A 27,517-nucleotide genomic window follows, 5' to 3' on the forward strand; every position below is an offset into this window, starting at 1 on the left:
CTGATCAGTCCTCTCTCTATTCACAATCCTATTCGCATTTCCATCTGACTTGTAACCTGTTCATGTGACTACTATTCGTTCACTGGAATAAAGATTTAAGTTACAAAAGGACTGGTTATTGCAGGATTAAGGTTTAGCTGTATGTTAAGCTGCATACGCCTGGGGCATACGTGTAGTGAGAACAGAACACTTGAGCTAAGGGCAAATGGATTCCAGGAAGTAAATGCTACATAAATAATCTCAAATGCTAGGGGGTGTTTTTTAAGGGGATTTTTCAGAAAAATAAAGCATGGAGACAGACAGATGTGCGAGTGTTTTTGACACACAGGTCACTTATCTAAGATTTATACCATACTAACCTCTGCATCCACCAAGCTGTTCTTTAGAGGAAAATGGGAATGAGATATGGGTGAGACATTTGAATCAGAAGATTGATGTAAGATGGTGCACTATAAGACATACGTCAATACCTCATTAATAGAAGCGAACTATAAAGTGTTTTTGAGGTGGTATATGGTTCCAATGAGAGTGGCATAGTGTGTCACAGGTGCCTCCTCACAATGTTTTAAATGTTGTGGCCAGGAGGGTACAGCTTCCCACATGTGGTGGCCATGCCCAAAAGTAAAGAGATTTTGGATATGCACCTATAATTTTAATTACACTTTTAAGTTAAAAGTAAATCTCATAAAATCTTCACAATATACATTACTGAGTTGCCCAGTGGAGGAGATTTATAGCATTGATCTTTGTAGCAACTAGAATCTCTACTGTCAGGTCTTGGAAATCTCCCACATTTCTATTTGAACTGTTGATGGACAAACTGTTGTGGATTATGGTTTATGAAAGCCTTCAGCTATCCTAAATTATACAATTGCTTTCTTTAAGAAGATTTGGGCTTCCTGGGTTAATAAATCTCTAGAGCCTTGTGATACTGATATACCTGAGTACATATCTGAAACGTATGGGATGCTCTTCCCTACGTGTCCTCGTCCTTTTTTTTTTCCTCCTCACCCCTTACCTAACTTTGACCATTCCCTCAACACTTAGGGATGATAGCTTGAAGGACACACAACAGACGCAGGTCTCTGACCACAGGGCTTAGTTCATGGCCAAAAAGGGCATTTTGAATGACTTTGAAACAGAGCCCTGCCTCTGTCCTATAATTCACCTAGCATGCAAGAGGGACTATGAGTAACAATGCTGTACTACATTTGTGGCGGTGCCTACTCATCCTGCATGTAGGCAGCTTTCGCCATGCACTCGCTAATCAATGCCTGGGACCAGGCGTCCATCTGAAAGTCAATCATTATGGTGGTACCCAGGCTTAGAGACTAGCCATAAACTGTGTGCAGTAGTAAAACATACAGAGTTCTTCTGTGAAATGTATTGCCCCATGTTACTACACATCTTTCTTGAAGTATGTTGCATTTAGGAGGGACACCGCTGAGCCTATGTCCCCCCCCCCACCAGTTCAGCATACCTCTGCCATCTCACTCCCAGTGACAGCATGGGGTCCCACCAAGCATCTTGTGTGGACCACTCTAAGTTAACTCCTTCTCTCCCATACCATGAGGTCAGGTACTTGAGCTCATCCGTGACCCAGTTACTTTTTTATATTAGATTGTATTTATCAACCACTTGACCTCCGAAAGATTTACCCCTCTTCATGACCAGGTCATTTTTTGCAATACAGCACTGCATTACTTTAACTGAAAATTTTGGGACACTGTACCCCAATAAAATATGTCATTTTTTCCCACTAATAGAACTTTCTTCATTTGATCACCACTGCGTTTTTTATTTTTTGCACTATAAACAAAAAAATAAAATGACAATTTTGAAAAATTAAACTGTGTTGTTTGGTGCTTTTACTAAGGCAAGAGATGGATTTTATTCCCTGCTTTGCAGAACACAAAATCCATCACTTCCCCCCATTAGAACGAAGATCATCCTTGTTTACAAAGGCAGAACCCGTTCCGTATCTATTACTAAAGATCAGCAGGTGCCGGTGGACATCCAGTGCCCGGCACCCACAGATTGGCTTCTGCTGTGAATAATCACAGCGGCAGCGCGCACCTCCTGCAGGCAGAAGTGCAGAATCATATACAGTATCTCACAAAAGGGAGTACACCCCTCACAGTTTTGGAAATATTTTATTATATCTTTTCATGTGACTGTGACAGCTTGTATAACAGTGTAAATTTGCTGTCCCCTCAAAATAACTCAACACACAGCCATTAATGTTTAAACTGCTGGCAACAAAAGAGAGTACCCCACTAAGTCAAAATGTCCAAATTGGGCCCAAAGTGTCAATATGTTGTGTGGCCACCATTATTTTCCAGAACTGCCTTAACTCTTTTGGGCATGGAGTTCACCAGAGCTTCACAGGTTGCCACTGGAGTCCTCTTCCACTCCTCCATGATGACATCACAGAGATGGTGGATGTTAGAGACCTTGTGCTCCTCCACCTTCTATTTTAAGATGCCCCACAGTGGCTCAATAGGGTTTAGGTCTGGAGACATGCTTGGCCAGTCCTTTGTCTTTACCCTCAGCTTCTTTAGCAAGGCAGTGGTCATCTTGGAGGTGTGTTTGGGGTCGTTATCATGTTGGAATACTGCCCTGCTGCCCAGTCTCTGAAGGGAGGGGATCATGCTCTGCTTCAATAAGTTACAGTAAATGTTGGCATTCATGGTCCCTCAATGAACTGTAGCTCCGCAGTGTTGGCAGCACTCATGCAGCCCCAGACCATTAAGCTCCTACCACCATGCTTGACTGTAGGCAAGGCACACTTGTCTTTGTACTCCTCACCTGGTTGCCGCCACACACGCTTGACACTATCTGAACCAAATAAGTTTATCTTATTTGGAGGCACGTTCCCCCAGGATACACACGGTATCTGGTCCATATAGGTGGTAGTCCTTGTTTGCAGCCATTGGCATAGTTGTGGATGTGGATCATCATCATCTCTTTCCTGATTATAAGGAGGTCTCTGGTCCGTATCGGATATTTACTTCTTTGACTGACTGCCTTACTTTTTGGTCCTGTTTGGAGCTGACTTTTTCTTACCTATTGGGTCACCTATGGGATATCCTAAAAAGTGTGGTATATGCACTAGTAGGCTGGATTAGCTGCCCATCTTTCTCGATATCTGAGGTATTTTTGGGATATATGGTAAGATAGCTTTGGCCACGACACTTGATGGATGATGTATTGCCTTAATATCTTCGAGTTTGTTTTTAAACAACAGATAATGTAATACTGTACACAGTGCTTTGAGATATAACTCTTGAGTCCTGAAGAAGCTGTTCGGTGAAACGCGTTGATCTGCCAGTGAACATTAGTGTATACCTCTTGTATGCATGTGTATATTTTGTACCATTTTCTGAATTACTTCTATTTTAAAGATTTGTATGTGAATTTCTGTGTATAAATAAAACATTGTTATCTTTTATGGAAAAAAATATATTTGTTTTTTAGTGACTATACAGCACAATTAAATTCCCTGCTGCCCAGGTGTGCTTGATCACTATTCCTCCCCATCTCCTATATCCCCTTACCCCATTCATTTCATTTGCACACCTGGACCCTGTCTATTTTTCAGGTTTATCTTGATCTCATCAGACCACAGGACATGGTTCTAGTAATCCATGTCCTTAGTCTACTTGTCTTCAGCAAACTGTTTGTGGGCTTTCCTGTGCATCATCTTTAGAAGAGGCTTCCTTCTGGGATGAAGGCCATTCAGACCAATTTGATGCAGTGTGTGGCGTATGGTTTGAGCACTAACAGGCTGACCCCCACCCCTTCAACCTCTGCAGCAATGCTGGCAGCACTCATACGTCTATTTCCCAAAGACATACTCTGGATATGATGCTGAGCACATGCACTCAACCCCTTTGGTCAACCATGTCGAGGCCTGTTCTGAGTGGAAAATGTCCTGTTAAACCGCGGTATGGTCTTGGCCACCGTGCTGCAGCTCAGTTTCAGGGTCTTGGCAATCTTCTTATAGCCTAGGCCAGAGATTTTTTAACTAGTGTTCCTCCTGAGGGTATCTGTAGAGGGGTAATTCTTCCCAATGATGACAAGAGTATGGAGAATTCTTCCCACTGACTGTCACACTGATGTGTTATGAGTTGTAGATTTTTAATGTTTAGCAGGGGTTCCCAGAGACCAGACATTTATTTCAAGGGTTCCTCTGTATTAAAAAGGTTGAGAAAGGCTGGCCTAAGCCATCTTTATGTAAAGCAACAATTCTTTTTTTCAGATGCTCAGAGAGTTCTTTGTCATGAGGTGCCATGTTGAACTTCCAGTGACCAGTAGGAGAGAGTGAGAGCGATAACATCAAACTTTAGCACACCTGCTCCCCATCCACACTGGAGACCTTGTCACACTAACGAGTCACATGATCCCGTGGAGGGAAAATGGCTAATTGGGCCCAATTTAGACATTTTTACTTAGGGGTGTACTCACTTTTTTTGCCAGTGGTTTAAACATTAATGGCTATGTGTTGAGTTTTTTTTTTTGAGGGGACAGAAAATTTACACTACTTTACATTGCAGCAAAGTGTCATTTCTTCAGTGTTGTCACATGAAAGGTTATAATTAGAGTTGAGCGGACACCTGGATGTCCGTGTTCGGCGGGTTCGGCCGAACTTTAAAAAAAAGTCCGGGTCCGTGTCCGTGACTTTTGCCAAACTTTTCCCGGACACCGAACCCCATTGAAGTCAATGGGGACCCAAACTTTCAGGCACTAAAATGGCTCTAAAACACCAATGCAAATGGCAGCTAAACGTAGTTAAGACCATGGCGAGTGCTCTGCAAACAAATGTGGATAGGGAAATAACTTAAAACACCAAAAAAAAAAAACACAGAAAAATAAAACAATGTTCTTCATCTCTGAAGGACGAGGCCCATATGGAGTAGGAGGGAGGTTAAGGTGGTGGTGGATGTGGAGGTGTCATAGGCGTGCGCACAGGGTGTGCCGGGTATACCTGGGCACACCCTAATCACCTAGGGCACATAGCATTATCGCTCTGTTTGCCAGTGAGGAGATGGGAAAGATCTCCCTCGGACCTGCTCTGCTCTATTTCTCTTTGCCAGCAGGGAGAGTAATGTATCGGGGCCATGTACATGTAGGCAAACACATGCATGTGTATTTAAACTTTGGGGTGCACACCCTAATGCAATAGGCTGCGCACACCTATGGGCGGTGTAGGTGGAAGCGGCGGTGGAGGAGTACCAGGGCCGGATTAAGAGCATCATGGGCTTGGTGCTGAGGATTTTGAAGGGCCTTAAGGGTCATGCCTTGGTATGCACCCAGAGGAGGAAGGGTGCAGCCATGCATGCCTAATTCAACATGGGATGCTGTCTCTGAAGCCCACAAACACATCCATGCATCGGCAACTGTCCCTCCTTGTCCGGCCTTCGTGCTGTGTGGGGAGGTTCTGAGGGAGCTGCCTGGGGAAGCGAGCATAGAAGCCAGACTTCTGTGTTTACAAGTGACAGAAGAGCGGTAACAGTGAATATGGCCAACCCGGGGCCTATATTAAGGTAGGGGCCTGGAGCTGCAGCTCCAATAGCCCCTATGTTAATCTGGCCCTGAGGAGGACGAGGTAGCCAACACTGCTTTTTTTCAGAAATTTTAAATGAGGGTACACCCCAAAAGAGTGAGAAAGAGCAAAAATAGAACAATGGCTGGGTAAGGTCGGTATCCATCGCTATTCTGCACAAGGTACGGAAAAGTCCCGTGGGATCCATGCCTGGTTCATTTTAATGAACGTGAGCTTGTCCACATTGTCTCTGGACAGGCGGCTGCTCTTGTCTGTGATAATGCCCCCAGCCGTGCTAAATACCCGATCAGATAATACACTGGCTGCAGGGCACGCCAGCACCTCCAAGGCGTAAAGGGCAAGCTCAGGCCATGTGCCCAACTTGGAGACCCAGAAGTTGAAGGGGGCAGACCCCTCATTCAGTACGTCTAGGCGTGTGCACACATACTGCTCCACCATGTTGGTGAAATGCTGCCTCCTGCTAAGACGTTCCATATGAGCTGCTGGTGCTGCTGTTTGTTATGGCGTGCTGACAAAGCTTTTCCACATTTTGGCCATGCTAACCCTGCCTTCTGAGGTGCTGGCGGTGCCCTGGTTGCGTTGGCAACCTCTTCCTCCTCCTCCTCCACCTCCTCTGCCTTGTGCTTCCACTGTGGCCCCGCTGTCAGGTGGGAATGCCAGCAGCATCGCGTCTACCAGCGTGCGCTTGTACTCGCGCATCTTGCGATCGCGATCCAGTGAGTGAATTAAGGACGGTACATTATCCTTGTAACGGGGATCCAGCAGCGTGGCCACCCAGTAATCAGCACAAGTTAGAATGTGGGCAACTCGGCGGTCGTTGTGGAGACACTGCAGCATGTAATCGCTCATGTGTGCCAGGCTGCCCAGAGGCAACGAAAGGCTGTCCTCTGTGGGAGGTGTATCGTCTGTGTCCTCTGTATCCCCCCAGCCACGCACCAGTGATGACCATGAGCTGGCCTGGGTGCCACCCTGCTGTGAACATGGTTCCATCTCCTCCTCCAGCTCCTCCTCCTCATCCTCCTCATCCTCCAGAACTGTGCCCCTGCTGGACAATTGTGTCTCTGGCGTTTGTGTGTGCAGGAACCCACCCTCGGAGCCCCTTGTGAATGACTGCCCTGAAAGCCTTGGAAATGTTACCTCTTCATCCTCCTCCTCCTCCTCATCCTGTGCCACATCCTCTTCCATCATCGCCCGAATAGTTTTTTCAAGGAGGCATAGAAGTGGGATAGTTAAGCTGACAATGGCGTCATCGGCACTGGCCATGTTGGTGGAGTACTCAAAACAGCGCAACAAGGCACACAGGTCTCGCATGGAGGCCCAGTTATTGGTGGTGAAGTGGTGCTGTTCCGCAGAGCGACTCACGCGTGCGTGCTGCAGCTGAAACTCCACTATGGCTTGCTGCTGCTCGCACAGTCTTTCCAGCATGTGCAAGGTGGAGTTCCACCTTGTGGGCACGTCACATATGAGGCGGTGAGCAGGAAGGCCGAAGTTACGCTGCAGCGCTGACAGGCGAGCAGCAGCAGGGTGAGAACGCCGAAAGTGCGCACAGACGGCCCGCACTTTCTGCAGCAGCTCTGACATATCGGGGTAGTTTTTAAGGAACCTCTGCACCACCAAATTCAGCACATGCGCCAGGCAAGGGATGTGCGTCAAACCGGCTAGGCCCAGAGCTGCTATGAGATTTCGCCCGTTATCGCACACCACCAGGCCGGGCTTGAGGCTCGCTGGCAGCAACCACTCATTTGTCTGCTGTTCCGACGTACTGTGGGACAGCCACCGACATAAGGTTTTTAAAACTGTGCGTCTCCACCAGACGGAATGACAGCATTTCAAAGGCCAAGAATTTTGAAATGCTGGCATTCAGGGCCAGGGATCGCGGGTGGGTAGGGGGGTACTTCCTCTTCTTCTCAAGTGTTTGGGAGATGGAAAGCTGAACGCTTCCACGGGACATTGTGGAGATGGTTGGTGACCCAGGTGGTGGTGTTGCTGACAGATCGCCTGTTTGCGGGGTGGCAGGTGCCGGTATCACTACAGATGTGGCTGGAGCGGCCGAGACTGCAGCAGAAGAGGAAGCAGGGTGAGCCAGAGACGTTTCTTGGTTTTGAAGATGTCTACTCCACTGCAGCTCGTGCTTTGCACTTAGATGCCTGATCATGCAGGTTGTGCTCAGGTTGAGAAGGTTTATGCCTCGCTTCAGGCTCTGATTGCACAGGGTGCAAACCACTCGTGTCCTGTCATCAGCACATTTTCTAAAGAACTTCCACGCTAGAGAACTCCTTTGAGCTGGCTTTGGTGCGCTCGTTCCCTTGCTGCGTTGAGCAGTAGCAGGCATAGTGTCTAGGGCACGGCCGCTCCGCTTCTGCACCCTGCTCCCTCTTCTGCTGTGCTGGTGGCTCTGTGCGACCACCGCCTCTTCCTCCAAACTACTCAGGTCACCTGCATGACCTTCATTCCATGTGGGGTCAAGGACCTCATCGTCCTCCACATCATCTTCCACCCAGTCTTCACCCCTGCCCTCCTTGTCGGTCTCCACAATTCTGAACGCCGCAGCAGTTGGCACCTGCGTTTCGTCATCATCGGAGACGTGCTGCGATGGTCCTTGCATGTACTCATCTTGAGAAATAAGTGGTTGGGCATCGCTGCACTCAATCTCTTCCACTTCTGGGGCAGGGCTAGGTGGATGGCCCTGGGAAACCCTGCTGACAGAGTCCTCAAAAAGAAGAAGAGACTGCTGTATGGATTGGGGCTCAGACTGCTTGCCTGATTTCCAAGGGGGTGAGGTGAAAGACGGTTGGACATTGGCTGCAGGTGCCAACTCTGACCTTTCTGCAGTAGACTGGGTGGGAGACAATGTGAAGGAACTGGAGGCACTGTCAACAACCCAATCTACTATCGCCTGTACTTCTTCAGGCCTCATCACGTCTAGAGGCGCATTATGCCCTACCAAATACTGCTGCAGGTTCTGTCGCCTACTCACACTTGAGGAAGGTGTTTCACTTGTGCGTGTAGCTGGCACAGATCAACCACGTCCTCTCCTTGCAACAGGAGCTCTACCAGCAGCACCACGACCCAGGCCACGGCCCCTATTTGACGGTCTCCTCATATTTCTGTAATTTATGATCTTGCCCTAGAAAGGTGTTTATTGAATAGCGGAACAAAACAACAACAGTATCGCACGGGTGTATCTGCCTGTCAAATATGCAAACTATGCCGCAATTTAATGTTTTTTTACCCCAAAAGGGTGTATATTGAATAGCGGAATAAGAAAAAGGATAAAACGTACAAACACAGACTAGGCCCCAATTAAAATTTTTTGTACCCTAAATGGAGGATGAGGAAGAGGAGTAGGAGGAGTTGGGAACAGGAGGCAAACTGAAGCGCCCTGCAATCCTTGGCGGTGGAAGGAGATGCACCAAACAAATTTAAAAGGTGTATCTCACACGTACCGATACAGACTATGCCGTAATTTAATTTTCTTACACTCCAAAAGGGTGTATATTGAATAGCGGAATAGGAAAAATGTTATAATACGATGTATCTCACACGTACAAACACAGACTATGCCCCAATTACAATTTTTTGTACCCTAAAGGCAGGATGAGGAAGAGGAGTAGGAGGAGTTGGGAACAGGAGGAAAACTGAAGCGCCCTGCAATCCTCGGCGGTAGAAGGAGATGCGCCAAACAAATTTAAAAAGGTGTATCTCACATGTACCGATACAGACTATCCCGCAATTTAATTTTTTACACTCAAACAGGGTGTATATTGAATAGCGGAATAGAAAAAATTTTACAAAACGGTGTATCTCACACGTACAAACACAAACTAGGCCCTGATTACAATTTTTTGTACCCTAAAGGCAGGATGAGGAAGAGGAGTAGGAGGAGTTGGGAACAGGAGGCAAACTGAAGCGCCCTGCAATCCTCGGCGGTAGAAGGAGATGCGCCAAACAAATTTAAAAAGGTGTATCTCACATGTACCGATACAGAATATACCGCAATTTAATTTTTTACACTCAAACAGGGTGTATATCGAATAGCGGAATAGGACAAATTTTACAAAACGGTGTATCTCACACGTACAAACACAATCCAGGCCCGATTACAATTTTTTGTACCCTAAAGGCAGGATGAGGAGTAGGAGGAGTTCGAAACAGGCAGGAGGCAGACTGAAGCACCCTCAAATCTTCGGCAGTATGAGATGCGCCCCAAAAATTGGAATGGTGTATCTCACACGTACCGACACAGACTATCCCGCAATTTAATTGTTTATACCCAAAGGTTTTGATTAAATAGCGGAATAGAAAATATGATCAAAAAAGTGTATGTATCTCACACGTACACAACCAGACTAGGCCCCAATTACTATTGTTTGTACCCCTAAAGGCAGGATGAGGAGTAGGAGGAGTTTGGAACAGGCAGCACCCTCAAATCTTCAGAAGTATGAGATGAACCCCAAAAACTTGGAAAGGTGTATCTCACACCTACCAACACAGACTATCCCGCAATTTAATTGATACCCAAAGGTTTTTATTGAATAGCGGAATAGAAAATATGATCAAAAAAAATGTATGTATCTCACACGTACAGAACCACACTAGGCCCCAATTACTATTGTTTGTACCCCTCAGGGCAGGATGAGGAGTAGGAGGAGTTTGGAACAGGCAGCACCCTCAAATCTTCAGAAGTATGAGATGAACCCCAAAAACTTGGAAAGGTGTATCTCACACGTACCAACACAGACTATCCCGCAATTTAATTGTTTATACCCAAAGGTTTTTATTGAATAGCGGAATAGAAAATATGATCAAAAAAAGTATATGTATCTCACACGTACACAACCAGACTAGGCCCCAATTCCTATTGTTTGTACCCCTAAAGGCAGGATGAGGAGTAGGAGGAGTTTGGAACAGGCAGCACCCTCAAATCTTCAGAAGTATGAGATGAACCCCAAAAACTTGGAAAGGTGTATCTCACACCTACCAACACAGACTATCCCGCAATTTAATTGATACCCAAAGGTTTTTATTGAATAGCGGAATATAAAATATGATAAAAAAAAAGTGTATGTATCTCACACGTACAGAACCACACTAGGCCACAATTACTATTGTTTGTACCCCTAAAGGCAGGATGAGGAGTAGGAGGAGTTTGGAACAGGCAGCACCCTCAAATCTTCAGAAGTATGAGATGAACCCCAAAAACTTGGAAAGGTGTATCTCACACCTACCAACACAGACTATCCCGCAATTTAATTGATACCCAAAGGTTTTTATTGAATAGCGGAATAGAAAATATGATCAAAAAAAGTGTATGTATCTCACACGTACAGAACCACACTAGGCCCCAATTACTATTGTTTGTACCCCTAAAGGCAGGATGAGGAGTAGGAGGAGTTTGGAACAGGCAGCACCCTCAAATCTTCAGAAGTATGAGATGAACCCCAAAAACTTGGAAAGGTGTATCTCACACCTACCAACACAGACTATCCCGCAACTTAATTGATACCCAAAGGTTTTTATTGAATAGCGGAATAGAAAATATGATCAAAAAAAGTGTATGTATCTCACACGTACAGAACCACACTAGGCCCCAATTACTATTGTTTGTACCCCTAAAGGCAGGATGAGGAGTAGGAGGAGTTTGGAACAGGCAGCACCCTCAAATCTTCAGAAGTATGAGATGAACCCCAAAAACTTGGAAAGGTGTATCTCACACGTACCAACACAGACTATCCCGCAATTTAATTGATACCCAAAGGTTTTTATTGAATAGCGGAATAGAAAATATGATAAAAAAAAGTGTATGTATCTCACACGTACACAACCAGACTAGGCCCCAATTACTATTGTTTGTACCCCTAAAAGGCAGGATGAGGAGTAGGAGGAGTTTGGAACAGGCAGCACCCTCAAATATTCAGAAGTATGAGATGAACCCCAAAAACTTGGAAAGGTGTATCTCACACCTATCAACACAGACTATCCCGCAATTTAATTGATACCCAAAGGTTTTTATTGAATAGCAGAATAGAAAATATGATATAAGATTGGTGTGATTTATCAATAGCACATGATGTGAACAGCAGTGTCTTATATCATTCAGCTCTGCTGCAGGCCACAATTTATTTTTTTTTTAACCCAAGGCTGTATATTGAATAGTGGAATAGAAAAAAGTGTATGATTTTTGAAACCACTCAATAATGGCACATGTGAACTGAACACTGAACACAGCAGTGTATGATCAGAGTCAGCACAGCACAGCTGAAGGAAAAACGCTGCACACAGTGACTGATAGAAAAATACTTTTCTCCCTCCTCCTCAGTGGGCAAAAAAGATTGTGTTCACTGCACCCCACACACAGCAAAATCGATGTGGACCACTGACACCTGCCTATCTCCAGCCTCTCCCTAAAAGGATTGATAAGATCGGTCACTGCAAACCCCCCCACACAGCAATATCGATTGTAGAACACACTGTCTGACCATAAAAATCAGCAGCCTCTCTCCCTAAAAGGATTGATAAGATCGGTCATTGCAAACCCCACCCCACACAGCAATATCGATTGTAGAACACACTGTCTGACCCTAAAAATCAGCAGCCTCTCTCCCTAAAAGGATTGATAAGATCGTAGATCGGTCACTGCAAACCCCACCCCACACAGCAAAATCGATCGTAGAAAACTGACCCTAAAAATCAGCAGCCTCGCCCTAAAATGCCTACAACTCGCCCTGCCTAACACACTCCGACCTGTCCCTCAATTCTATGCGGACACAAATGAGTTTTGCCTGCCTGTCTGTCCCTAATCAGCAGCCAGCACGTATAATGTGTGCTCTGTCCCTGAACTACACAGCAGAATGATGCCGCAGCGGCGCTGGCTCGAACTTATAAAGACTTGGTCACATGCTTCAGATGGCCAATCACAGCTACTAATACATTTGTAGGCATGGCTGGGATGGCTTAAGGCACACCAGTTAAACGCTTGTTGGTTGGCTGTTGAAAGCCCGCCATGAAAAGCGTGCCAATGCATACAAAACCCGGAAATAAAACGACCGAACACGGATTTTTACCCGAATATACAGTAAAGTTTTCGGGTCCGTGTTCGGGTAACAAAAATCCAATTATTCGGTACGAACACGAATAATACAGTCCGTGTTCGCTCAACCATAGTTATAATAAAATATTGACAAAAATGTGGGGGGTGTACTCACCTTTGTGAGATACTGTATATATTTGTGATTCTGCATAGGAGAGACACCCTGTAGCAGTAAAACTGCTATGGGGCAGTCTTTAAGTGGTTAAATAGAATTTTTTTTCATACAAATAAATACACATATGCAAATAAATACACATATACAAATGACAACAATAAGACACATCATAAATATTAAACACCATCCCATCCAAGCACAGATCTATATGAAAAGTGCAATGTGGAGCTCACCAGTGAGTAGAGTCCACACCAGTTCTGCCGTTTAAGGGCTAGTTGGCCCACTTTTATTAAAGAGAAAGAAAAAATCTATACAATGAAGGTTTCCCACGCAAGGGTTTTTGACCATCAACACAGAAATGAAATGGCTCACACTAGCACAGAAATAGATATTCAGCCTCCCAGCTTACACATATAGCAGTTCTGCTCAGGCCTTTCACTTCAGACCCTTATTTATCTCCCACAGACCCTTTTCTCACTGACACTGTTCACATAGCTAGAAGCCCCTTGCTGCTCTAGCCCCTCAGGCTTGGGTCTCTATCTATTCCAGTGCACTCGTGCACTCCTCTGGCTTCTCCCTTGCACACACCTGGACTCCTCGGGAGGGTGGTGCACACAACCCTGGTCCACACTCTACAGTCATGGCCAAAAATATTGACACCCAGTGGCGGCCCGTGCATAGGGGGCGCCAGGGCGCCGCCCCCCTAAAAAAAAAAGGAAAAAAAATGACAAAAAAGAACAATAAAGTTATAGAATAAAAAATTGGTTCGCCGGCCTATGTGGTGGCTAAAGGGAGGGTTGGGGGTTACGGCCCAGAAAGGCGCCGATTGGCTGCCTTTTGGGGGCGTAACCTGGGCACAGGAAAGAGCGCTTGGCCACCCCCACCTTCGTGATATCCTGGCTGTGATTGGTCCAGTCTCCAGCCTGGACCAATCATCATCCAGGACATCCGATCGCGGACGTCGCAATGGGGGCGGTGCCAGTGTGTGCGTCAGTCACTCACCGTCACCGCCGCTCACCTTCCCGCCGGTTCCCGCCGCAGAAGAGGACGAGGGAGAAGCCACTCACCTTCCCGCCGCCGCAGAAGAGGACGAATGATCGAGGAGGGGAGAAGCCGCCGCTGATAGCCGAGCCGCCGCCAGGTAAGTGCATTGGGTTGAAGGGAGCATGCACGCTGGTCTCTGCATTGATTGGGGTACAATGCTGTGGGCACTCTGCAATCATTGGGGTACAATGCTGTGGGCACTCTGCAATCATTGGGGTACAAAGCTGTGGGCACTCTGCAATCATTGGGGTACAATGCTGTGGCACTCTGCAATCATTGGGGTACAATGCTGTGGGCACTCTGCAATCATTGGGGTACAATGCTGTGGGCACTCTGCAATCATTGGGGTACAATGAGGTGGGCACTCTGCAATCATTGGGGTACAATGCTGTGGGCACTCTGCAATCATTGGGGTACAATGCTGTGGCACTCTGCAATTATTGGGGTACAATGCTGTGGGCACTCTGCAATCATTGGGGTACAATGCTGTGGGCACTCTGCAATCATTGGGGTACAATGCTGTGGGCACTCTGCAATCATTGGGGTACAATGCTGTGGCTCTCTGCAATCATTGGGGTACAATGCTGTGGCTCTCTGCAATCATTGGGGTACAATGCTGTGGGCACTCTGCAGTGATTGGGGACAATGCTGTGGCGCTCTGCAGTGATTGGGGACAATGCTGTGGTGCTCTGCAGTGATTGGGGACAATGCTGTGGCGCTCTGCATTGAAAGGGGCTCGCACGCTGAACTCTGCATTGATGGGGGCACGGAACAGTGTTCATTGCATTGAAGGGGGCACAGAAAGTTGCATTGAAGGGGGCTCGCACGCTGAACTCTGCATTGTGGGGGCACAGCACAGTGTTCATTGCATTGAAGGGGGGACAGAACAGTGTTTATTGCATTGAAGGGGGCACAGCACAGCACAGTGTTTATTGCATTGACGGGGGCACAGCACATTGTTCATTGCATTGAAGGGGGCACAGCACAATATTCATTGCATTGAAGGGGGCACACACGCTGATCTCTGCATTAAAGGGGGCACGTACGTTGGTCTCTGCATTGAAAGGGGGCATGTACGCTGGTCTCTGCATTGAAAGGGGGCATATACCATCTCCTGTACCATGACCTGTGCCATGTCTATACCATATCTGTGCCATGCCTATACCATATCTGTGCCATGCCTATACCATATCTGTGCCATGCCTATACCATCTCCTGTACCATCAGTTGTGCCATGCCTGTACCATCACCTGTGCCATGCCTGTACCATGACTTCAAAGTCACGCAATTTTTTACTGAGTTTTTTGACGCGAAGCAATACCTATTACATTTTTCTTTTTGCGTCCCCCCAAAAATTTTGAGCACCAGCCGCCACTGTTGACACCCCTGCTTTTCTGTCAGATAATTCACCACTTCACCCAGAAAATTGTTGCAATTACAAATGTTTAGGCATTCTCACATTTATTCATTTTGTTTTTATTGGTATAAGACAAAAAGGTGGAGAAACAAAAAGCCAAATCAACGCATTCCATGCAAAACTCCAAAAAATGGACTGGACAAAATTATTGGCACCTTCTCAAATTGTAAGAAATAATTGCATTCCAAGTTTTCTGATGCTCCTGTAATTTGTAATTAAACTTGCCAACCGCTCACATTGAGCGTACTGCGGCAAAGTGGTTCGTCATCTCCCCTTGTGGGCGGCACGCGCACGTCGCCAGAGGCTCACTCCCGCTGTATTCAGACACAGCGGGAGTCGGGCAAGGGGAGGAGAGTCGGTGATCACCGCCGCTCTTCCCCGATCATTGGGGATCGAGTGAGGAGATCCGCCCGCTTGTGTAAACAAAGTGGGCGGATCTCCTAAGTGACAGGCAGGGACAGATTACAGGATTCAGCATAGCTGAACCTGCGATCTGTGCCTGTGTCACACAGTCCCCTCCCCCCACACACGTCAGTAAGCACCAGGCATACATTAATCCCTTGATCACCAATAAAAGTTAACCCCTTCCCTGCCAGTGTCATTTTTACAGTAACAGTGCATATTTATAGCACTGATTACTGTAGTAATGTCACTGGTACCCCCAAAAGTGTCAAAAATGTCAGGGGTTTGATCTGTCCGCCGCAATGTCACAGTCCCGCAAAAAAAAAAAATCGCAGATCGCCGCCATTACTAGTTAAAAAAAAAACAGGAAAAATTACATAAATTTCCCGTAGTTAGTAGCTGTGATAACTTTTGCGCAAACCAATCAAAATACGCTTATTGCGATTTTTTATACCAAACATATGTAGCAGAAAACAAATTGGCCTAAAATGTTAAAAAATTTAGATTTTTACATTTTTTGGGGGGGGGGGAATTTCATATAAAAAAAATGTGAAAAATGTTGTTATTTTTTCAAAATTGTCGTTCTTTTTTTTGTTTATAGTGCATAAAGTAAAAATCGCACAGGTGATCAAATACCACCAAAACAAAGCTCTATTTGTGGGGAAAAAAAAGACTTACATTTAATTTGGGTACAGTAACGCACAGCCACGCAATTGTCCGTTAAAATAATGTAGTGCCGAATCGCAAAATATGGCCTGGTCAGGAATGGGGTAAAATCTTCCGATCTTAAAGCTGTTAAAAATACGCTCATTGAGAATTTTTTTGTCAAAGACATATAGCTAAATACATTTTGGCCTAAATACAGTGGGTACGGAAAGTATTCAGACCCCCTTAAATTTTTCACTCTTTGTTATATTGCAGCCATTTGCTAAAATCATTTAAGTTCATTCTTCTTCCTCATGAATGTACACATAGCACCCCATACTGACAGAAAAACACAGAATTGTTGACATTGTTGCAGATTTATTAAAAAAGAAAAACTGAAATATCACATGGTCCTAAGTATTCAGACCCTTTGCTCAGTATTTAGTAGAAGCCCCCTTTTGATCTAATACAGCCAGGAGTCTTTTTGGGAAAGATGCAACAAGTCTTTCACACCTGGATTTGGGGATCCTCTGCCATTCCTCCTTGCAGATCCTCTCTAGTTCTGTCAGGTTGGATGGTAAACGTTGGTGGACAGCCATTTTTAGGTCTCTCCAGAGATGCTCAATTGGGTTTAAGTCAGGGCTCTGGCTGGGCCATTCAAGAACAGTCACGGAGTTGTTGTGAAGCCACTCCTTCGTTATTTTAGCCTTGTGCTTAGGGTCATTGTCTTGTTGGAAGGTGAACCTTCGGCCCAGTCTGAGGTCCAGAGCACTCTGGAGAAGGTTTTTGTCCAGGATATCCCTGTACTTGGCCGCATTCATCTTTCCCTCGATTGCAACCAGTCGTCCTGTCCCTGCAGCTGAAAAACACCCCCACAGCATGATGCTGCCACCACCATGCTTCACTGTTGGGACTGTATTGGACAGGTGATGAGCAGTGCCTGGTTTTCTCCACACATACCGCTTAGAATTAAGGCCAAAAAGTTCTATTTTGGTCTCATCAGACCAGAGAATCTTATTTCTCACCATCTTGGAGTCCTTCAGGTGTTGTTTAGCAAACTCCATGCAGGCTTTCATGTGTCTCACACTGAGGAGAGGCTTCCTTCGGGCCACTCTGCCATAAAGCCCCGACTGGTGGAGGGCTGCAGTGATGGTTGACTTTCTACAACTTTCTCCCATCTCCTGACTGCATCTCTGGAGCTCAGCTACAGTGATCTTTGGGTTCTTCTTTACCTCTCTCACCAAGGCTCTTCTCCCCCGATAGCTCAGTTTGGCCGGACGGCCAGCTCTAGGAAGGGTTCTGGTCATCCCAAACATCTTCCATTTGAGGATTATGGAGGCCACTGTGCTCTTAGGAACATTAAGTGCAGCAGAAATCTTTTTGTAACCTTGGCCAGATCTGTGCCTTGCCACAATTCTGTCTCTGAGCTCTTTAGGCAGTTCCTTTGACCTCATGATTCTCATTTGCTCTGACATGCATTGTGATCTGGAAGGTCTTATATAGACAGGTGTGTGGCTTTCCTAATCAAGTCCAATCAGTATAATCAAACACAGCTGGACTCAAATGAAGGTGTAGAACCATCTCAAGGATGATCAGAAGAAATGGAAAGCACCTGAGTTAAATATATGAGTGTCACAGCAAAGGGTCTGAATACTTAGGACCATGTGATATTTCAGTTTTTCTTTTTTAATAAATCTGCAACAATGTCAACAATTCTGTGTTTTTCTGTCAGTATGGGATGCTATGTGTACATTCATGAGGAAAAAGAATGAACTTAAATGATTTTAGCAAATGGCTGCAATATAACAAAGAGTGAAAAATTTAAGGGGGTCTGAATACTTTCTGTACCCACTGTATATGACAAAAATTGAATATATTGGATATTTTTTAACTGTCAAAGTAGAAAAATATTGTTATTTTTTCAAAATTGTAGCGTTTTTTTATTAATATCGCAAAAAATGAAAAGCGTACAGGTGATCAAATACCACCAAAATAAAGCTCTGTTTGTGGGAAAAAAAGGACGTAAATTTTGTTTTGATACGGCGTTGAATGACCGCGCAATTGTCAGTTAAAGTCGCACAGTGCCGAATCGCAAAAAGTGGCCTGGACGTAAAGCAGGAACATCCTCCGATCCTAAAGTGGTTAAGGAGGAAGTAAAGCTTCCTCTGTAACTTGTAACTATAGGTAACCTTATGATAAGGCTTACCTATAGGTACTGTAAATATCTCCTAAACATGTACTGTTTAGGAGATATTTACTTTGCATGCAGCCTGTGACATGGCGCAATGAAGGAACGGCCGCCCATGGCATTCCTTTAGAGCCCTGTGCCCGGGGGGGAAGACTGGTGAACGTCGGCCATGTCAGTGGTGTGCAAGCTCCGCTGCGGGCGTTTCATTCTAAAATATTTCATGCGATGCATACTAGCTCATTATGTCTTTGTCTTTTAGGTTTTATTTATTTATTTTTTTGGGAGGTTTACAATCTTTTTAATGAAAATAATGCAGTACCTACATTCAAACATGGTGGAGGTTCACTAATGTTTTGAGGTTTCTTTGCTGCTTCAGGCACTGGATGTCTTGACCGTGTGCATGGCATTATGAAATCTGAAAACTACCAAAAAATTATGGGGTGCAATGTAGGGCCCAGTCTCAAAAAGTTTGCTCTCTGTCAGAGGTCATGGGTCTTACAGCAAGTCAATGACCCAAAGCACACGTCAAAAAGCACCCAAAAAAGGTTTAAATCAAAGCGCTGGAGCGCTGAACTTGCCAGCAATGAGTCCAGACCTAAATCCCATAGAGCACCTGTAGGGAAATCTCAAAACAGCAGTTGGGAAAAGGAACCTTTCCAATCTGAGAGACCTGGCGCATTGGCAAAAGAAGAGTGTTCCCAAATTCAAGGAGAGAGGTTTATGAAACTCATTGATGGTTACAGGAAGTGATTTCAGTTATTTTTTCCAAGGGGTGTGCTCCTACATATTAAATTGAGGTTGCAAATAATTTTGTCCAGTCTATGTTTGGAGTTTTGCATGGAATTTGTCAGATTTGGCTTTCTTTCTCCACTTTTTTTTTTGTATGTCATACCAATACAAACTGAAGAAATAAACACGAGAATGCCTAAACATTTGTAATTGCAACACTTTTCTGCACGAAGTGGTGCATTATCTGACAGAAATGCAGGGGTGCCAATATTTTTGGCCATGACATAAAAAGACCTGCACACACCTGAACAATCAGTGTGCCAGTTATTCCCAAAACCTGGTCTCAGAATTGGAGATTTCCTCCCACTGCGAAATCTCCAGGCTCCAGGTCCCAGACCAATTTTTATCAACCTCCGAGGAAACAAACCACAATTTCCTCAAAATTAAACAAGCACCCTGGAGTCCCTCAACCTGCCTTATTGAGAATCTTGGATGACATACACCATCACAGAGAACTGTACTGTCACATTATCCCCCCACCCCCTTCTTGTTTTGACCCGTATGGAGAAATACACAAGTTTCTTCTTTTGGCACCTCTGTGCCATCTACCATTAACAGGAGTCCAATCTGACCTCACTTCTTTTTTAGGTCTCCTTTGGTGTCCCTCTCTAAGCCTCACTGTCACTCTGCTATGGGCTCTAATGAGACCCTCCAAACTCTTTTTTCGGATGGCTGTGGACGTAGTATACTTGGATTTTGCAAAAGCGTTTGACACAGTTCCCCACACACGGCTAATGTGTAAGGTAAAGTCTACTGGCTTGCAAGGATTGGTTTGTAATTGGATAGAAAATTGTCTGAAAGTTAGAATTCAGAAAGTAGTGGTTAATGATTCTTACTCTGAATGGTCTAAAGTTATCAGTGGTGTACCCCAAGGTTCAGTGTTGGGACCCTTACTTTTTAATATCTTTATAAATTATATTGGGTCTGGGATTAAAAGTAGCATTTCAGTCTTTGCAGATGACACCAAGCTTTGCAGTGGAATAACTTCTTTACAGGATGTCTCCAACTTACAAGCTGACCTCAATGCACTGTTTCATTGGGCAACTATGTGGCAAATGAGGTTTAATGTTGATAAATGTAAAGTTATGCACTTGGGGCCTAAGAATATGCATGCATCATACATACTAGGCAGAGTAGAACTGGGGGAATCCATAGCGGAGAAGGATCTGGGTGTTCTGGTAGATCATAAGCTTAATAATAGCATGCAATGCCAAGCTGCTGTTTCCAAAGCAAGCAAAGTCCTTTCTTGTATTAAGAGAGGCATGGACTCCAGAGAGAGAGATATAATTTTTCCCCTGTACAGATCATTATTAAGACCTCATCTGGAAGACCTCATCTGGAATATGCAGTTCAGTTTTGGGCACCAGTTCTTAAAAAGGATATCGGAGAACTGGAGAAAGAGCAGAGAAGGGCAACCAAACTGATAAGAAGCATGGAAGACCTCAGCTATGAGAAAAGATCAGAGGAACTGAAACCTCTTACTGTAAAGGTTTATTCACAGTAAGAGCTGTGATAGAATACCACCAAAAGAAAGCTCTATTTGTTGGAAAAAAAAGGACGTAAATTTGCACGACCGCCCAATTGTCCGTTAAAGTAATGCAGGGCCTGATCTGGAAGGGGGTAAAATCTTTCGGGGCTGAAGTGGTTAAGGAAATGCCACTTTCAACTGAAATAAACAGTGATTGCTGGAGGTACCCAGATTTTATATCCAAGTACTCCCCTTTAAAGCCACATTTGACCCAGAGAGGGTCTTCATTTCTTTTGAGTAGGGGCACCTTTTTCACTGATGAGCAAACTGATAAGAAGCATGGAAGACCTCAGCTATGAGAAAAGTTTAGAGGAACTGAATTTATTCTCTCTCGAGAAGAGGAGATTAAGGGGGGATATGATCAACATGTATAAATACATATGGGGTCCATATAGTGAACATGGTGTTGAGTTGTTCACTTTAAGGTCAACACAGAGGACACTCTGGGGGCACTCTTTATGTCTAGAGGAAAACAGATTTAGTCTCCAAATACGAAAAGGTTTCTTCACAGTAAGAGCTGTGAAAATGTTGAATAGACTCCCTCCAGAGGTGGTTCTGGCTAGCTCACTAGATTGCTTTAAAAAAGGCCTGGTTTCTTTCCTAGGTGTACATAATATAAATGGGTACTAAAAAATTTTTTTTTAGGTAAAGTTGATCCAGGGAATATCCGATTGCCTCTCGGGGGATCAGGAAGAATTTTTTTTCTCCTGCTGTAGCAAATTGGATCATGCTTTGCTGGGGTTTATTTTCACCTTCCTCTGGATCAACAGCAGGTATAGGATTGTGTATATGGGATTGTATGGTTGTATTTTCTTTACTGTTTTTTTTTTTTTGAACCGGATGGATTTGTGTCTTTTTTCAACCTGACTAACTATGTAACTATGTAACTTCCATAAGTTCAAATCCTCTGCATCGGCAGGTACCGTGGACTCGGATGTCCGCTGCCACCCACCAATGCTTTGGTACAGAGGGAGATCCCCGTTCTGTAAGTACAGAAGGCATGGATCCTGTGAGCTCTAGTAAAGGACTGAAACATGCAAAGAAAGGAGCTTTGCTTGTGGTGTGGATGGAAGAGTGTACTGTGACTCCCAGTGCAGACTTGGGTATAAGGACTGCTGCTGAATTGTCTTTTGCCTTTCCAAGGCTGAAGGATCTCGAGATTTTCCTTCTGTTGTGGACCGTTATTTTACATGGTGGTACAAAGCAGGCTGAGCCTATTAACCAGTTTACAACTGCCCACTGCAGATGTACTGCGGCAGGCAGCCGCTTCCAGTCGGCAAATCGCCGTACATTTACATCGCTCGCTCTTAGGAGTCTAGGGCAGTGCGCTCCCGTCCCCGCTTAGCAGCGGGGAAGCCAATGCATGTGTCAGGTGGCTCCAATTGCCGCCTGACACCCACAATCGTTACCCGCTGAGAGAGAAGGACGGTCGGCTGTTGTAAACACAGCTGACCGTTCCTTCTCCCTGGGATGATCACAGAGCTCATGTGATCCTGCTATATAGGATCACATGTCTCTATGGTCATCTCAGAAGCCCCCCCCCCCCCCCACAGTTAGAATCACTCCCCTAAGCTCACATTTAACCCCTTATTCACCCACAGGGTTAACCCTTCCCCTGCCAATGGCATTATTACAGTATTACAGTAACAGTGCATATTTTTAACAATGATTACTGTAGTAATGTCACTGGTACCCCCAAAAAAGTCAAAACTGTCAGTTAGGGGTCCGATCTGTCCGCCGCAATGTCGCAGTCCTGCAAAAAAACACAGATTTCCGCCATTACTAGTAAAAAACAATAAAAATGACATAAATCTTTCTCGTAGTTAGTAGACGCGATAACTTTCACGCAAACCAATCAAAATACGCTTATTGCAATTTTTTTTTACCAAAAATATGTAGCAGAAAACAAATTGGCCTAAAATGTTAGAAAAAATTAGATTTTTAAGTTTTTTTGGTTTTTTTTGGGAATGTCATATAGCAGAATGTGAAAAATATTGTTTTTTTTTTTTTTTCAAAATTGTCGCTCTTTTTTTGTTTATAGCGCAAAAAATAAAGGTGATAGAATACCACCAAAAGAAAGCTCTATTTGTGGGAAAAAAAAGGACGTAAATTTGCACGACCGCCCAATTGTCCGTTAAAGTAATGCAGGGCCTAGTCTGGAAGGGGGTAAAAATTTTCGGGGCTGAAGTGGTTAAGGAAATGCCACTTTCAACTGAAATAAACAGTGATTGCTGGAGGTACCCAGATTTTATATCCAAGACTCCGTACTCCCCTTTAAAGCCACATTTGACCCAGAGAGGGTCTTCATTTCTTTTGAGTAGGGGCACCTTTTTCACTGATGAGCACCTTCCATTACTAGGGAAATCAGCACAGTTTTTGAGCACATTGGCACTATTCTTTGGACATTTATATAGACTGTCTTATTGTATGAATTCACTTGAGTTTCTTGGCACTTTAAATACTTATATTTATTCGTATTAGCAATATTGCATCCAGCACTTTATTTACAGCACTTTTAGCACTTTGCATTGTTTATAATTGTATGAATTAATTAAAATGATTTTTGCACTTATATTTATATATATTTATCTCAGCAATTATTGCATTTAGCACTTTAGAGCATTTTATAGCACAATTAGCCCTTTGCATTCAATTGTTCAACCTATTCATGAATTTGGAAGTTTGAGCAAGCACTGCTAACATTTATCCTTCCTTTAGTAAAAAAAAAAAATATATATATTTTTTCAAAATTGTCGGTCTTTTTTTTTTTTGTTTATAGCGCACAAAATAAACACTGCAGAGGTGATCAATACCACTACTAGAAAGCTCTATTTGTGGGGAAAGAAAGGACATTTTATTTGGGTACACTGTCGCAAGACTGCTCAATTGTTAATTAAATTTATGCAGTGCCATATTGCAAAAAATGGCCTGGTCATGGTAAATCTTCCGGAGGTGAAGTGGTTAAAATGTTATCTTCTTGATGAGTTATATTTATTTCACATTATTTTCTGCGAAAGTGCTCTTGTACACAAAATGATTTGGGGTCCAGTCTGTTTATGACTTTTATAAACATTTTAAAAAAAGAATTATAGCAATCCTGAAGCACACTATTGTTTTAGGCACTGCTACTGAGCAGTTCTTTGACTGCATTAGTTGTAAAGGCAGAAGGTTTTCTATCTTAATGCATTCTATGCATTAAAATAAAATGCCTCCTGTGTGCAGCAGCCCCCCTCAGCCCCCCTAATACTTACCTGAGGTCCCTCTAGCTCCAGCGATGTTGTGGGAATGTCTCGGTTGTCCGGGACTTACCTCCTTATTGGCTGAGACAGCAGTGCGGCGCCAATGGCTCCTGCTGCTGTCAAAGTCAGACAGCCAATGAGAATAGAAATGGGGCAGGGCCGGGCTGCAGCTCTGTGTCTGAATGGACACACGGAGCTGTGACTCGGCTCAGGTGCCCACATAGTAAGCTGCCTGCTGTGGGGGCACCCAACAGAAGGGAGGAGCCAGGAGTGCTGAGGAGGGACCTGAGAAGAGGTGGATCTGGGCTGCTCTGTGCAAATCCACTACACAGAGGGGGTAAGTATAACATGTTTGTTATTTTTTATTTAATAATAAAAGGAGACTTTACTAACACTATAATAATATAAGTCCTGGTAATAAGGTTGGAACAACAAGAACATACCACAAAAATCAGAGGATATACAATACAACATTTAATTTCTGTACGTACCTCTGACCATGGGCCTAATCGCCACTGGGGAGGGCATGGTTGACGATTGCAAGGCTTTTTGGTTTCTGGACGATTTTCACTACAGTATTTACTATGTACAGATCGATTGGTGCTATCACTGAGAGGCTGAATACACCGTACTATGCGAAATTGGTAGCCATTTTTTCCACAGGTCACAGTGCAAGACTCCCAGTCTCCCGCAATCCAACTGTTATAAATTAAAATATTACAAAAAATTAAAAACAGTAGGAAATCATTGATATTATAGTCACAGTTTATTTATAACTATACCAAACTTTTAAAACACCTTTTTTAATAATATTTTGTGTTTATTAGCATTTTTTAAAAGTGCAATACACTTAGAGAAAAATAATTTGCTTAATACTATAAAATATATACGTGCCCTACCTTTCATCTGTGGAACTTACTGTAAACTTGCAAAAGACAACAAGGCCCAGACACCAATGAGAGACTGCAATCAATATTTAAAATAGTGATCACATCAAGGGGGGTTGAGTTACCATCCAATCAGTTTCAGGAGATCGATATCAATGTGCAATTAGGAGCCATCAGAGATTCCTCAATAATAAAAAATAGAAATAACTATGATAGGAATGTGAGCAAAGGGCAATACTGGGAGAGATCTGACAATCTGACAGTGAGGACATCTCAGAGGCACATGAGGGACACATAAAGGTTAAGGCACATAGGCGGAGTCCAAGAACACACCAGCCATTGATCAATCCCCTGGGAACAGTAATATTTGATATGCATTTTGACTAGTTATCTATCCAATTTATGATTGCTTGAATATATTGTATTTTGTTATTTAGGTAGGACTTCAATGGTGAAGGGGTTGTACTGCTTCAAACATTGAGTTTTGCTGCTTTTAAAGTGGTAATAAAATAAAACCAAAAATGTAATATATTTCAGCTTACCAGTAATTAGATGTGGTGGCTTCATTATTTATTTTTTAGGCTCTTTTCACCTGGTGATCTAGCCAGTAACATGTCTGTATTATAGTGCCTACACTCTGAATGAATGAGCAACAGAGACACCTTTGTAGAGCAGAATTATCAGTCTGATGGGAGAGTAATGTTAGATTTACTAGCAGATTAAATTACACTAAACAAATTGAAGCCACACTTCAGATGATAGTTTTTAAGCAGTTGCAGCAACAGTTTTTTTTTCTTTTGTAATAAAGGTTTTACATTAAAAAAAAAGCTGATCAAAAACCAGATGTATTCATTTTGCCACTCCTCAAAGATGGCCCACCAATCAAGAAATGTCTACTCTTACCCAGCCCCCTTTGAGCTCCTGGTTGGCCTACCAATTGTCTCATTTTCTGCAGCCCATATCAGATGCGGGACTTTAGGTTAGACTATTGACCACCTTTAAACGCTACTGCACAGACAGCAACTATGTGCCATAGTTGTTGTCAGTCTTATATAAAAAGCTGAAAGCAACCCTTGAAGATTATATCCCTTCATGCATTTGTCGGTGGGAGTCAGATTTACAAATCTCTTTTTCGAAACAGCAAATCAATAGGAACAGGGCTACAAGCACTTATCTAAGTGGTATAGGGTACCTAACAGGTTCTACTCTCAAGTCTCTAAGCTTTGGTGGCGCTATAACAAGGAGCTTGGCACGCTCCTAAATATTTTTTGGCAGTGCCCTCTGCTTAGCCAATTCTGAGCAGGGGGGAGGCACGTAGCCAAACAACTGACATCAGTCGACCTTGGCAAATACCTCTTGGGATATCTACTTCTTTTACTCGGTGCCCTTATACCATTACAAACAGTCTTTGACAGCTCATTTTGTGAATGCTGCCTGGACCCGACTTATGGAAGTTCACTGCCCTGCCAAATTTTAAAACATTGGTTTACCAGAATTGATGAAATGAGAATGATGGAGAGCTTGACAGTGTGTCTTCATGAAAGGGAAGATCAACTTAGAGATATCACAAAGACAGAAAATGAAGGCCCAAGGGACATTTGTGGGACACACAACATATGTTAAAATTACATTAATTTATTACATAAAAAATATACAAAAATACATTTAACAATATCAATAATGATCATCAGTAAAAAGAGGAAAGAAATACAAAGTACGTACAAAATATCACTTAATCGATTTCTGACATTCCAATCTAATGTCATTATCAATCTGTGCTGTCTGGATCTCAACACGTTTCAAAAATTCAATAGTTTGCTTCATCAGAAGAAACACAGATATGAATCTGAAACCAAAAGAACACACATAAAGCAAAGACCCCCCCAAAAAAAGAGGGGGGGGAGAGAGAGAAAAAAGAAGAAGAAAAAAAGCCTGCATATTGAATCAGCAACTTACCGTTCCTCTACGCCCATTCCAATAGATAGCATAACAAAAAGAAAAATCTTTCCTCCTCTCAAAAAGTGCAACTCTTCCCACCAGGAGTTGGGGAGAGAAAGGATACCAAGCCAGAATGATATGAAAAGGTAAAGCCTCCGAATATAAAACCAGAAGATGGAATCCTAAAACTACAAAATAACCATGTCATCAGAAAAAAAAAGGGGGGGGGGGTAAAAAATATAAAAATACTATACCTAAAGGGAAAAATCCCTGTGTGATAATTACTACATAGGGTGTGCATCATGATACATTGGAATCATGTAATGCAGGGGTCTCCAAACTATGGCCCTCCAGTTGTTCAGGAACTACAATTCCCATCATGCCTAGTCATGTCTGTGAATGTCAGAGTTTTACAATGCCTCGTGGGATGTGTAGTTCCACAACAGCTGGAGGGCCATAGTTTAAAGATCCCTGATGAAATGTATCATGATGCACATCTTAGTCATAAGTATTGCTGTGTCACTTGAGTACTTTTTTGACAGTATGCCCTGTTGCATCTCTGCTGGATATATTTCTCACGATCATCTACAGCAACTATCACATAGGGATTATTCCCTGAAGGACTAGGGTGCGTTTTGTTACAGCCATATACTTATTTACATATATATA

At 43.8% G+C, this 27,517-nt stretch overlaps 1 protein-coding gene across 1 annotated transcript in view; it reads right to left on the minus strand.

Moving 5' to 3' along the window:
• Positions 1-27,517, minus strand: part of LOC309554127 (A disintegrin and metalloproteinase with thrombospondin motifs 2-like) — a gene marked incomplete at its 5' end in the record, with an annotated part of 1,497,034 nt that overhangs the window by 365,375 nt on the left and 1,104,142 nt on the right. Inside the window, one exon of the mRNA XM_082255680.1 lies at positions 24,515-24,722. Within this exon, the coding sequence (XP_082111806.1) occupies positions 24,515-24,722 (208 nt within the window). The remainder of the gene's footprint in view (positions 1-24,514; positions 24,723-27,517) is intronic.

This window comes from Pelophylax lessonae (assembly GCF_965119305.1).
Source record: "Pelophylax lessonae genome assembly, chromosome: 4".
Lineage (NCBI taxonomy): Eukaryota > Metazoa > Chordata > Amphibia > Anura > Ranidae > Pelophylax > Pelophylax lessonae.